Below are 14,469 nucleotides of genomic sequence, written 5' to 3'. Positions count from 1 at the left end.
GCATTTTGTTCCACCCGAAGGTCCAATCAATAAATTTCCACGAATTTTGCATTGGATGAATAGCAGTGTTGGAGACAAGTTCGTAAAACGGTGTATGGAGTCAGGTTTGGTATGTGGTTTGTTATCCCAAGTTTTGTTATGTTTTGATATATTGAGTAAAGTTGTGTAGTTTGAAATATGGATAAATTTCAGGTTGTTGATGATGATTATGTTGATGTTGGTGCTTCAACCAAGGATAAGAAGGAATACAGACCAACACCAACAAGAAAGGATGGCCAACCAAGACCAAATAAGATACAAAAAAGAAATCGAAGAGAAACTTTTATGCGTACCTTAGAAGAACAAGAATTTCTAATTGAAGAACTTAAAAGGAGGGTTGCAGGTTTGGAGGCACAATTGGCTGAAGAAAAGGCAAAACGACAAAATAAATATCACGGTGGAGAAAGTGTGCCTCGTACAAAACCATCCATGAACACTGGTTTTGTATCCCCTACTGACATTGACACAAATCAACAAGCTTTGAAGACGTATGTTAGGGTTGGCTCACGAAGGCGTTACAAGGGAAGAGCACTTAGGACTCCATACACCGGAGCCGTAGTGCTTAGAATAAAAAATGAGTGATATGTGTATTGAGTTGATTAATGGAAACAAAGTGTAATGATTGATTTGTGTATTTGATGATTGTAAATATATTAAGAAAACAAAGTGTATTGTATCGGATTTTGTTGAATGATATAAAAATTTATATTTTGGTTTGGTCACATATTTTTATTTTCAATAGCATATACGTGTTTTAGTGGCCTTACAGGGTAGTTGGTGATGTTAGGTGACCCCAGGCAGTGGGGAAGAACCCATTCTGATGAGGGGAACATAGTTGTGCAAGGGCTGAGTGATGCTGGTGAAAAGACCATGTTGTAATCGTTTACACACCCTCTGTAAACGATTATGCGAGAGAAAATCCTGTTTTGTACAGAAACTTCAACTAAGGTAGTCAGTCAGGGAAACTTGGGTGACCATTGACAAACCCAGTATGTGTGAGTGAGATTTGGAGATGTGTTTGTGAAGATAGTGGTGTTTGAGTGTTGGTTGATGGTGGTTGGTCATGTTAGGTGACCCGAGGCAGTGGGGAAGAACCCATTTTGATGAGGGGAACATAGTTGTGCAAGGGTTGAGTGATGCTGGTGAAAAGAGCCTGCTGTAATCGTTTACACACCCCCTATAAACGATTACGCAAGAGAAAATCCTGTTTTGTACAGAAACTTCAACTGAGGTAGTCAGTCAGGGAAACCTGGGTGACCATTGACAAACCCAGTATGTTTGAGTGAGATTTGGACATGTGTTTGTGAAGATGGTGGTGTTTGAGTGTTGGTTGATGGTGGTTGGTGATGTTAGGTGACCCCAGGCAGTGGGGAAGAACCCATTCTGATGAGGGGAACATAGTTGTGCAAGGGCTGAGTGATGCTGGTGAAAAGAGCCTGCTGTAATCGTTTACACACCCCCTGTAAACGATTACGCGAGAGAAAATCCTGTTTTGTACAGAAACTTCAACTGAGGTAGTCAGTCAGGGAAACCTGGGTGACCATTTACAAACCCAGTATGTTTGAGTGAGATTTGGACATGTGTTTGTGAAGATGGTGGTGTTTGAGTATTGGTTGATGGTGGTTTGTCATGTTAGGTGACCCTAGGCAGTGGGGAAGAACCCATGCTGATGAAGGGAACATAGTTGTGCAAGGGCTGAGTGATGCTGGTGAAAAGACCCTGCTGTAATCGTTTACACACCCCCTGTAAATGATTACGCGAGAGAAAATCTTGTTTTGTACAGAAACTTCAACTAAGGTAGTCAGTCAGGGAAACATGGGTGACCATTTACAAACCCAGTATATTTGAGTGAGATTTGGACATGTGTTTGTCAAGATGGTGGTGTTTGAGTGTTGGCCTATGATGGTTGGTGATGTTAGGTGACCCCAGGCAGTGGGTTCTTCCCCTCATCAGAATGGGTTCTTCCCCACTGCCTGGGGTCACCTAACATCACCAACCACCATCAACCAACACTCAAACACCACCATCTTCACAAACACATGTCCAAATCTCACTCAAACATACTGGGTTTGTCAATGGTCACCCAGGTTTCCCTGACTGACTACCTCAGTTGAAGTTTCTGTACAAAACAGGATTTTCTCTCGCGTAATCGTTTATAGGGGGTGTGTAAACGATTACAGCAGGCTCTTTTCACCAGCATCACTCAACCCTTGCACAACTATGTTCCCCTCATCAAAATGGGTTCTTCCCCACTGCCTAATGTCACCTAACATGACCAACCACCATCAACCAACACTCAAACACCACTATCTTCACAAACACATGTCCAAATCTCACTCACACATACTGGGTTTGTCAATGGTCACCCAAGTTTCTCTGACTGACTACCTTAGTTGAAGTTTCTGTACAAAACAGGATTTTCTCTCGCATAATCGTTTACAGAGGGTGTGTAAACGATTACAACAGGGTCTTTTCACCAGCATCACTCAGCCCTTGCACAACTATGTTCCCCTCATCAGAATGGGTTCTTCCCCACTGCCTGGGGTCACCTAACATCACCAACCACCATCAACCAACACTTAAACACCACCATCTTCACAAACACATGTCCAAATCTCACTCAAACATATTGGGTTTGTCAATGGTCACCCAAGTTTCCCTTACTGACTACCTCAGTTGAAGTTTCTATACAAAACAGGATTTTCTCTCGCGTAATCGTTTACAGGGGGTGTGTAAACGATTACAGCAGGGTCTTTTCACCAGCATCACTTAGCCCTTGCACAACTATGTTCCCCTCATCAGAATGGGTTGTTCCCCACTGCCTAGGGTCACCTAACATCACCAACCACCATCAACCAACACTCAAACACCACCATCTTCACAAACACATGTCCAAATCTCACTCAAACATATTGGGTTTGTCAATGGTCACCCACGTTACCCTGACTGACTACCTCAGTTGAAGTTTCTGTACAAAACAGATTTTCTCTCGCGTAATCGTTTACAGGGAGTGTGTAAACGATTACAGCAGGCTCTTTTCACCACCCTCACTCAGCCCTTGCCCAACTTGGTCCCCCCACTCAGAATGGGTTCTTCCCCACTACTTGGGGTCACCTCAAATCACCTACTACCCTGTAAGACCACTAAAACACCAACATCTTCGAAACACAAGTGCAACTCTGAGTCAAAATAACAGTTTTTGGCAATGATCACCAAAGACACCTTGTTTCACTATTTGAATTCAATTTTGTGTACAAAACACACATTATTGTCGCGTAACTGTTTACTAACCCACTGTAAACGATTATCATTTAGTTTTTCACCACCCCAACTCATAAGTTGTTGAACTCCCTTGCAGTAACCACCCTTAATTTCACTTATGAAACCTTCCCTTACTATTGAAATACTTATTACAATGGTGAGTGATTTTTTCAATAAAAGAGATTAATTCATTATAACAAACACAACGTCAAAACAATAAAATTCAAAATCCAACCAATAATCTTATTACAAATACAATGTCTACATTATCAACTTCCATTATGTACATATATAAACATGTTGTGTTACAAGAACAAATTTTTTCATCTGTAAGCTATCCTAAAAAATGCCATATAGCTCTAGGGCTTCCATTCGTCTTATGTTCTCGTTGTCGAGGATCTAGTCACATACATATTTCTTTCTAATCCCAAGTAGCTCCTCCTGAAACCAACATTTTCCCCATTATAAACCAACACATGTCATAATTTTAACAAACACAATTGCTACTTACGGTTGTATATTGAGGCATGCTTTTTCCGTTGTATTTCTCGTCTCCATCCCAAATTTCCATTGCTTTCAACATTATGACTCCACAATCATGTCTGAAATAATATACCCACCACATCAAATTAATTATCAACATATATTCATCACAACAAAATATAATACAGCAGTACAATTCTAAAAACTTACAAGTTTGGTTGGGATGAGATATTTGCTTGTTTAACAGTCAAAGGAGCAATACTACCTTCCGGTCTATTCATCAAGAGGCAAAAAAATCGTGCCATATTTTCAGCCTTCAAGTTAAAAATTACAAAAAAAAATGTTAAACAATACAGTGTTATCTGACAATCACAGGGTCATCAACAATGAAATATGTAGAATCTTACAACAGCTGTGTCTATCCTTTTCCGGTCTCTGATCCCCTTACCCAATGAGTCAATCACAAATATCTCTAATGAACTTAATTTCACTGAATAACACCACCAATGATCGTCGTGGACAAATGGCATAAACAACTACAAACAGTAAAAACAATATCAATAACACATTTCCGACCAAAAATAGACAAATATTGCACATTAGAAGTTACTCACAAAGTCAGTTGTGGCAAAGTCTCCAAGTCCAAAATGATCGCTACGCAGATAACTGTTATAGTTATGAAGCGTCCAAACATGACGATTCTGTGGACGTTTCCTATAAGCTGTAAGAATATGGTGCTGTGGACAATTTCAAAATCATCAATAAAAAATCATTCAAAAATACTTTCTTCAATCAAATGTATGATACAATATCAAATTTTATTTACCGAGTATAATGGACTAAAATGAATCCTCTTAACAACACCGCACAACCTTTTTCTCAAAGTACATAAATATCGTACAAGCAAATAACACCACCTACACAATCAAAAAATTCCACTTTACTAACATAAACTACAACATCAAACACAAAGAAATGTCACAATACTAACCATGTTATCAACGTATTTTATCGGGGCCAAAGTGTAAAATGAAGTCGTGCTCAAGGTTTGCCCAATTATCTCGCTTACAACCCTAAACATATAAATATTAGTCCATCACATTCAATACAGATTGGCCAACCACAGGTACAATTCACAACAAATACCTGTATACAGTGATCTCTCTGACGCTGACTGCTTTGTACAATTGGTCTACATCAACAGTGGTCCTTGGATCCCCAGCAAAACTGCGCAATGGGGGGATAACCAATGGGACGGCCTCCGGTTGGACTTCATCACCATCATCATCAATTTCAATACAAACAATTTTATCATGACTTCTTGAAACTATCTCATCTTCACATGCGGTTTTATCCTCCCCTCTTACTTCCGTATATGCACCTAGAGGGTCATCAACTACATTACCATCATCTTGTTGTTTAAATCCACGATCACGACCAACTTCAGCCTCTTCATCACCCCCAACTTCAGGTGCTTCATCAACTCCGCCAGCAACTTCTTCATCACTACCACATGCATCTTCTTCAGTGAAGATTGGAGTTTGACAAATTTCAATTAACTCCCTAGTAAGAACTCCAATCTTGGCATTCAATGCTCTGAGATCTTCATTGTTTTTCCTCAATCTCTTCTCGGCACCTACTTCCCATGTGTCGTCATCAGAGCTTTCGTCATCATCTTTCTCAACCTTGGATCCTTCACTCATCCCTCCGTCATCCTTCACAATGTTCTCCAGTACATCAAAATAATCAACTATAAATCATGTTACCTGCAACACTGCCACATTGCCACTAAGAGTGAGTGACTGCGCAATATCTCCTCTCATAATTTTCTTCTTACATTTATTTAAATTCTGTACAATATGTATATGTACACCGGTACACCAATCGTATAGACACAAACTGTCTAAGTCATCTAACACTACAAAAGGCATGTTACAAACATGCCTTGATTTCCTAGGAAAATAAAAAACAACCAAACAAACTAATATATATAACCTACATACTACATCAACATCAATGTTATTATCATGCACAATGACATTAAACATGTCCGTCAAATCCTTCAAACTGATAGTTTTTTATTTAAACATTTCACCAACCATTCCAACAACTACTTCATCAAACGAAATCTCTAAACCACCTATTTCTAAACCTAGGCTCATGAACACATCAATAACTGAAAAGGGGACCAACTTTTGACTCACTCTAAAACTATTATCATGTCCGGCCCACCTGCAAACCATAACCTTCAATAATTTCAAATTCACTTCCACAGGGTTATGAATATTCAAACACCACATAAATGGAGTCATCCTAATGCGTTCCACATGACACTTTTGTAGTACACGATTCATTTCAATAATGATCGATGACTCCATCGAGATAACAAGCCGCCACTACACAAAAATGATGATTACTTTATTAATAACTACAATTGATACCATAATCAATAATCTTTAAAAAATAATTATAATTTTTCTTACACTTCGGTTTTTCCCTTCCATTGAAAGTGCCCTAACAACATAACAATCCACACACGTTATATCATTAAGGTTACTGAAACAGCAAAAATGAAATGTAAAAGATAATGTGAGGGCTCGGCCAATTTAACATACCACAACAACGACAATGCTCCACAGCCTGCACACAAAAGTAACCACACACAACAGTAACCACACACAAAACTGCACCCGCCTTCCAAACACAAAAATTCCCTAAACCCAAGATACAAAGCGAGAGAAGATGGAAGGGTGAAGATGGAGGACGGAGCCACAGAGAACAACGAAGGGTTAAGATGGAGGAGACAGCTACAGAGAAGAAGGAATGGTGCGCACGTTACGCCCAAATTAAACCGCCAAACCCATTTCTTAAAATTTCAAAATCTTCTTCCAAAAATACCCCTCGGCCTGATACCCTCTTCCTCATTTTTTTTTCACTTTACAAAGCCAATGCCAAGACGCCACCTAGCGTTGTTAGATTGTCGTCAAAAATTCATTGTCAACATAACATTTTCCTTGTTTAAATTTCTTCTCTTTGCATTAAAGAATATTTCCTCCTTATAAAGTGGTAATCTTTATAACCAGGCTTCAATATATCCAACATCTTCCCTATCTTCGTAGAGCTTCTTAAACTAAGAAGTAGAATACATACACCAACATATATATATATATATATATGGACAAATGTATTAGTCACAGGGTATAGTAAATTGTAGCTGGAACAGAAGATACCCAGATTCTAAGCTGACACTTAACAGAGTTCGTAATTCTTTAGGGATATTCTTCTTGACACCTTTCTGTCTTGATTAAAGACTTCAGAAGTGATGGGAAGCGGTTATGCACGTGTTTTAACCCTATTTCTTCCAGAGGTCTTTTGAAATTAGTTGAAGGATTTGAAATTGTTTCCAGTTTAAGACAAATGGTATCAACAATTACCCAAGATTCCACCTGTTTCTAGTTAGCTTTTAATTGAACAAAATATTATGGCTCCATAGTTAACGTGTCCAACCCAAGACAACATATGCAGATCCATCACGTGATGGTTAATTCCAAAACAATTGTTCCAAGCTTTTAGGCCCTATTCTTTTGAGTAGATTTGAGAGGATTTGAAGATAATTTATTTTGTCGTTTATTTGAGTGAATTTGGAGATAAATAAGAGTGAATTTGAAAATAAAATTTGTGAGAATTAGTAAAGAATTGTATCGACATGACAAATTAAAAAAAATTATTTTCAAATTCACTTTTATTTACCTTCAAATTCACTCAAATAAACGAAAAAAAACAATTATCTTCAAATTCTCTCAAATCCCCTCAAATTCATCTTCTCAAATTCACTAAAAAAACATAGCCTTAAGAAAATAAAGGAATGTACAATCAGATTTTATAATAAAAGATTATAACCAACTGAGATTCCTGACAGCAACAAACAAAGGAAGGTGGCCACTATGTATGGTAATTGTGGTGTAAGGAAATAAGTTTGAATGAGAGCATGGTCTGTCTGACACTAGAGGCATCACTTTACCAGCAGGAGTTGGATTTTCATATTCAAACACTTCTTTAGACTACTCAAACACTGGAGACAAGAGCACAGTAATGGACTCTTACACTTTTCTCGTAAAGTGACTTCACAGATTTCCACACTACAAATCTCGAGACTTGTTCATCACCGGAAAAAGCTATGCTGAACATTATGTCCCTCAACTAGCTCACATTATGTTTGGTTGTATCCGAAAAAGAGAAGCCATGAAATGAAAATTTCATGGACGAGTTTGCCAGAACGGAAGTAGTTAATGTCGCAAACGAAGAAATTGCCTCAAAACATCGGTGTCAAAGACAGTTTTGGGACAGAGTGCGTTTGCATGGAACAAGGAAAATCAAATAGCATATTCAAAAGTGAAAGCAATTAAGGGCAAAATAAGAGCGAAACAAAAGAAATTTAAATAACAGATTCAAAAGTGAAAGCAATTTAGGGTAAAATAAGCGTGAAACAAGGAAATTCAAAAAACAGATTCAAAAGTAAAAGCAATTAAGGGGAAATATGAACAAGGAACTAGATATTACAGTGATAAAGGGCCTGAAAGATCACAGAAAAATCAAATTCAGACGAGTGACACTGCAGAATTTCATTTTGCAAGCTTATAAACACGATTGAATGGACCGTAGCGTTATCAAGATCCACTCAAGAAGCTGAACTTGCCCTTCACCAATTTTGAAATTTTGAAAGACAAACTAAAGCTAAGAACAGAGAAGAATCGCTCAGGATGCAGAGACAGGGATAAAAGAATTGTGTGGTGCTTATAGAGGGGTTCTCGCTAGGGTTTGTGTTTATATGGGCCTAATAGACCGTTCAGCCCAATTAATCGACTGAAAGCCCAATTATTATCTTAGTTGAGATTTTCATTTAAATATGCTCTCTGTAATATAAAATTGCACATTTCTCGCTTGTTTAACCAAAAATACAAATCACAATAGTCAAAGAGAAATTCTAAAATTAATTACACCATCGTTGTAGCTGCCGTATTATTCATTTCATTGCAGAGGAAAAGAAAGAGAAAAAACAAAACATTGCAGAAAAAGAAAAAAAAAATGTGAAAAATACTTATTCAAGAAAACTCTTCCCTAAACACATTTCATTTATGGATATTTTGAAAAACTCATTATTTCAAAAAGTTTGTTCATCAAATCCTATCCCAAAAAGTTTTGTTCCGAAAGTCTGTCTCAAATATTTTATTCTGAAAATCTCCACAAATTCTGAAAAGTTTCCAAAATATATATATTCCAAAAATCACTTAAAATGGTTATTTTGAAAATTTGAGGGGTGCGCCAAGAAATTGTGGATTACATACAGTGAAAGCCTTCACTGCCTCATTAAAAAGTACAATTTTTCTTTTATTTTTCCTTTTGCGTGTGATTTTCTGTGGCAAATTATTTGTGTTATTTTTCTTCTTTCATTACCTAAATCATTTAGTCGCTTTTCAATACATTTAGTGTTTTTAATAGAAATTTATTATTTATTTATTTCAAAAGTTAGATCTAACGCTGAATAATTATTTTAAAATTAAAAAATATAATTTATTTATTTATTTGTATAATACGATGGTTATATTAAGATTTAAATAAGTTAAGTGATGAAAGTGGAGGGAATGAGTTCAAATCTCTCCTCAATCATTTTTATCCTTTTCTAAATCATAAGTTTTATTAGATATAAAATCCACTAATTAAAAATATGAAATAATGTTATATACAGGATAAAAAGTATAATTTAATTTGAATATTATAAATATTTACTAAAATCGTATTATAATTAATGTATAATATTGTTTCTAATCATTCTCAAGCTCTTCAAAATAGAAATATCATTCTAATGTCTTGTATAGTATATTTGAACCAAATCTGTATGCAGCAATTATTTGATAAATCGAGTAAAACACAAAGAAACAAAGTTTCTATTTTTAGTTTCTTTTATGATTCAGTTACACATAAAATATGGAAGAAAATATAATATTTCATTAAAAAAATAGTGTAAATTGTGACACTAATTTTGTATAATGTGATGATTTTCTAGTCATAATTTATACGTAACGATTTTGAAAATCATCACAAATTTTACTGTTACAAAATATAATGTGACAGTTTCAAGTGAACTATCACAACAATCAATATTGCATTGTATACAATTTTTTGGAATAAATTAAGACAGCTAAAACTGTTGTAATTTTTTAATTAAAAATCAAATATAACAAAAATAGTGAAACTTAAAAACCCCGCAATTGATATTATATTACTATGTTTATAATTGTCACTGTTATCCATGTTTTATAATTCAATAAAATATATCTTTAATGATGAAAAATTAAAATATAAAAACAAATTATGACACTAAAAAAAATAACAAACATTTTGCTTATGCCATTTAATAGTTTTACGAAAAGAATGATTTGACACGCTTGAAGTATTTGACATTCATTTGATACGTGGTGTGGTCCACTTTCGCTTAATGTCACGAAGACTAATTTTGTCAATTAGGTTATGTGTTTTTGTTGCTCGGGGAGCTGAGTAATGAAACTGTGCGTTTCAGTAAAGAACGAAATGCAGCTGCACATTTGGGTTTGTCTCTCATTTCACTTTTGCAATGGACAATTCTTCGTACTAGGGCAAGGGTGGGTTGATAGAGAACTGCTAGGAGATTTGGGTCTGTCTCTCATTGTATGCTTCTTCTTCCTTTGTTCTTTTGTTATTTTTAAGAATCAGGGTCATGCTGATGTTAGGGTTGTGATTCCACGGTGAAACGACTTGTCGGCTGAGCGTGGCGTGCTTATTGTCTCAACTGCCATGCATAAACTGAAGAGCATGTTCTTCTTCCTCCTGCAGACAGAGTATGGGGATATTTTTAAGGTCACATTGGAACACAACAATGACCGTGTATCTGAATTGAAGATTAAATTAATATTTTGATACTATTCCTGTTACTGCTTTGATGTGTGTGCTGAAGTCAGGGTTCTTATTTGTTGCCTTAGAGTTTGGGAACCATGCTTTGTATCAATTTAAGTCTATAGGGGATGAGGATGATGTGGAGGCATCATGTGCCACTTTAATGGAAACCGAGGAAGGTTTTCCGCCTGTGTTTTTCCAGCCCAGGAGGCTGGAAAACCTTGTCAGGATTGACCAGGTTGAGAGTTTAATGCCAATAATGGATATGAAGGTCAGTAATCTCTTTGAAGAGGAAACTCCTCAGATTTTTACTCTCTGTGGACGTGGTCCTAGGTCGTCTTTTAGGATTTTGAGAACTGGTTTAGCGGTTAGTGAGATGATTGTGTCCAAGCTTCCTGGTATACCAAGTGTTGTTTGGACGGTGAAGAAGAATGTTATTGACGAGTTTGATGCTTACGTTGTTGTGTCACAAACGCAACTCTTGTGCTTCTTAATTATTAGTGAGACTGTTGAAGAAGTTACTGGCAGTGGGTTTCTTGACACGACTCCCTCCCTTGATGTTTCTTTGATAAGAGATGATTCTCTCATGCAGGTTCACCCAAATGGTATTTGGCATATCATGGAAAATGGTCATATTAATGAATGGAGAACACCTGGAAAAAGGACAATTTCAAAAGTTGGATCAAATAGGCTTCAGGTTGTTATTGCAGTGAGTGGAGGGGAGGTTATATATTTTGAAGTAGATGTAACTGGTCAGTTGATGGAGGTGGAGAAGCATGAAATATCTGGAGATGTTGCTTGTTTAGACATTGCTCTAGTGCCGGAAGGCAGACAAAGATCTCGATTTCTTGCAGTTGGCTCATATGACAAGACCATCCGCATCTTATCACTAGATCATGATGATTGTATGCAGGCACTAAGCGTTCATAGTGTTTCTTCAGCTCTTGAATCTCTACTTTTTCTTGAAGTTCAAGCTTCTGTTGGTGGTGAGGATGGTGCAGATTACCTCAGTTCGTTCAAAAGTTGATTTTATTCTTTTTCTTTTATTTTTAATGACAACCCAATCAAGAAATCGAGGATAAATACACCTTCCACCAACTTGATAAAAACGGATGTGTTCAACAATCTACAACTGTAAAGTTCATCACAAAAGTTATTAATCTTTCCAAAAATATTATAATTTATTTCGTAAGAGTTAAATAAATAAATGTATAAACATACTTGCAAAACTCCTGCACACCCAGCTATGTGTATAACTTTGTGGTAAGTTTTGCGACTGTATTTATCAGATGCCCGATTCAAAGTACTAACTATCAAATCATGTACAACATCACCCGAGCTGTATATATTTAGTTCATTAATGTTATCTACTCTACTGAAAGGGACACTATTTATTACATTACTATTCCTAGGAAAATAAAATGCTCCAAAACCTAACAAAATATACAACCTACAAAAAATGTCAACACTTTTTTTGGATTTAAATTCTTTATGCGTCAAATTTTCCATTATACTTAAAACTGTGATGTCCTCATCCCTAAACAAGTTATTGACAATGTCATTGATAACAGTTGAAAATAGCGTTATGTGTGATATAATTTTGAAACTAAACGCACCGTTTTTTACTTATAAGCTTGCTTGAACTCGTGTTTTTGCTTTAGTTTTGTGAATAAGTGAATAGAGGTTATACTTTACGATTTTATCACTAAATTCCCTTTATTTTATAGCTAATAATTTGTTTGAAAGAATCTCCAACAATATATAGAGCTGAATCAGCCAAAAAACAAGCAAAACAGCAAAAAAACTGAGTTTTGGAATGCTACCGCCAGGGCTGAGCGCCAGTTTTCTTCCCGCACCACGCTTGGGCGCCCTTCCAGGGACGTTGAGTGCCAGTTTTGACCCGCACACCGCCTGGGCATCCCACTTAGGGCGCTGAGTGCTAGCGAAGATGGCTTGGACTTGTTTTCTATTATTTTTATGTTTTATTTAAGGACTTGGACGTCCTAGGGATTGTATCTTTTGATGGCTTGAGCATAGTAACACACTTTTCACCCCTTGGGGGTATATTTGGGGATTGTGACAGTTCTCCTCTTCTCTTTCTAGGGTTTTTCTTTCTCTTCCATTCTTTCATTCCATTGTTCATCTAGTTTCTTCATGATAATGGAGAACTAAACCTTATTTGTTGTTGGGAAAGATGTAACCTCTTAAAATCTCATGTATTTTGAATTGATTCTTAATTATATATGCTTCTTTCATTAATTGTTAGGGTAATTCTTCTGTTATCAATTCTTGCTTTTTTTTAACTCATTCATAGCATGATGTATGAATTGCATGAGTGTCGGGAGGTTCCTTAAAATTCAGGTTCTTGTAGAATTATTCTCAAGAGCAGTATTTCTCAGGGATGGGGGTATAAGTCTTGGTCGTCTTAAGCTCCTGATCTTAAGAATTAATTACAAGGAATGCTAGGAATCGTATGAATTAGTAATTAAGGATAGACTTTCTTCACCGAGGGATTGGGTTTTAAGTAATTTAGTGAGTGATGTAAGACCCTTGAAAATATTTGTAATTTAGATACTAGATTAAAAAAAAATTAATTTGTAAAATGGATAAGTATTCCACGTATTCTTGAGTCATTAGAGATCAGAATTCATCAAATTGTAAATAAAAAATTATTTTTGTAATAGTAAAATGAATAGAAAAATGAATAGTAAAAATGAATAGTAAATTTTTTTGCTATAAATAGCCAAGGGGGGAGGCTGAAAATTTACACCAAAAACTTAGAAAAATTTTGAGAGAAGAGAGTTGGAAGAATTTCTAGTTGCAAAGGGAAGATTCTAGAAGTTTTCGGGGAACGAGGAGATTAAGTCTATAATAGAGGTAAGGGAAGCCACTCTTATACTTTGCTTTTATCTAATCCTAAATCTTGAATATGGAGTATTTTGTTTCTGTATGGTCTTGAATTTTGAATGAAAACATGCTTCTGTGATGAGACCCAAGTTTGATGGTTGTAAAATGTGATGTTGATTCTGTTATGCTAGTTGTACGTTATTATTACTTAGAACATTTAGTTATTTCTTTTGCAATTTTGGAAGGATGAGAAGTTGTCTAACCGGCTCTGCCAGATTCAACTTCTTGTTTCCCCATACCTTTTATTGTTTCTTATCTCTTTATATTGTATTTTTGGAAGGATGAGAAGTTGTCTAACCGGCTCTGCCAGATTCAACTTCTTATTTCCCCAGATCTTTTATTTCTTATTTAATTATATTGTAATTTTTGGAAGGATGAGAAGTTGTCTAACCGGCTCTGCCAGATTCAACTTCTTGTTTCCCCAGAAATTTTATTGTTTATCTATTTTTTTATTTCATCTTTCTGGAAGGATGAGAAGTTGTCTAACCGGCTCTGCCAGATTCAACTTCTTGTTTCCCCTAAATTTTTATATTAAGATTATTTTGATGGTAGGGGAGCTAATCCTTTCTTGTTATGATCATGAATATGAGTATGAATATGTTAAAATTTTGGTAATGATAGTTATCTATTGACTTGTGTAAATTTGGTTTTCATGATTATAAATTCTTATTTTTGAGTTACTGTGGTGAAAATTTTCTATTAATTGTTTTCACCGTTGGATTTAGCTAAAATTTTAATATGTGAATCCTAAGACCTATTACTACACTTTGACCGTTCGGATTTAGAAATAGAAGTCTGTACTTGGAGAAATAAATCCTACATGTTTGAGTAAATTAGTTACCCCTGTAG

At 35.9% G+C, this 14,469-nt stretch overlaps 1 protein-coding gene across 6 annotated transcripts; it reads right to left on the bottom strand.

The window, feature by feature from the left end:
• Positions 1–3,522: 3,522 nt before the first annotated feature.
• On the bottom strand, positions 3,523–8,559 carry LOC108346866 (uncharacterized). 6 transcript variants are annotated; one of them, XM_017585922.2, is made up of 9 exons: positions 6,267–8,559; positions 5,988–6,179; positions 4,930–5,557; positions 4,775–4,856; positions 4,398–4,520; positions 4,191–4,319; positions 3,994–4,097; positions 3,812–3,902; positions 3,523–3,741 (listed from the first exon to the last, which is right to left on the bottom strand). In XM_017585922.2, the coding sequence occupies exons 3-9, from the start codon at positions 5,484–5,486 to the stop codon at positions 3,700–3,702; spliced, it is 1,128 nt and encodes a 375-aa protein (XP_017441411.2). In that variant the 5' UTR covers positions 5,487–5,557; positions 5,988–6,179; positions 6,267–8,559; the 3' UTR covers positions 3,523–3,699. The 6 variants fall into 6 exon arrangements, with proteins under 6 accessions (XP_017441411.2, XP_052724276.1, XP_017441412.2 ...); XM_052868316.1 differs by having other exon boundaries at positions 6,016–6,179; XM_017585923.2 differs by having other exon boundaries at positions 4,930–6,179; positions 6,267–6,297; positions 6,399–8,559.
• Positions 8,560–14,469: the final 5,910 nt, after the last annotated feature.

The sequence above is a fragment of the Vigna angularis genome, chromosome 9 (assembly GCF_016808095.1).
Source record: "Vigna angularis cultivar LongXiaoDou No.4 chromosome 9, ASM1680809v1, whole genome shotgun sequence".
Taxonomy (NCBI): domain Eukaryota; kingdom Viridiplantae; phylum Streptophyta; class Magnoliopsida; order Fabales; family Fabaceae; genus Vigna; species Vigna angularis.
The sequence above is the reverse complement of the archived record's forward strand: the minus strand, read 5'-3'. Positions and strand labels throughout refer to the sequence as shown.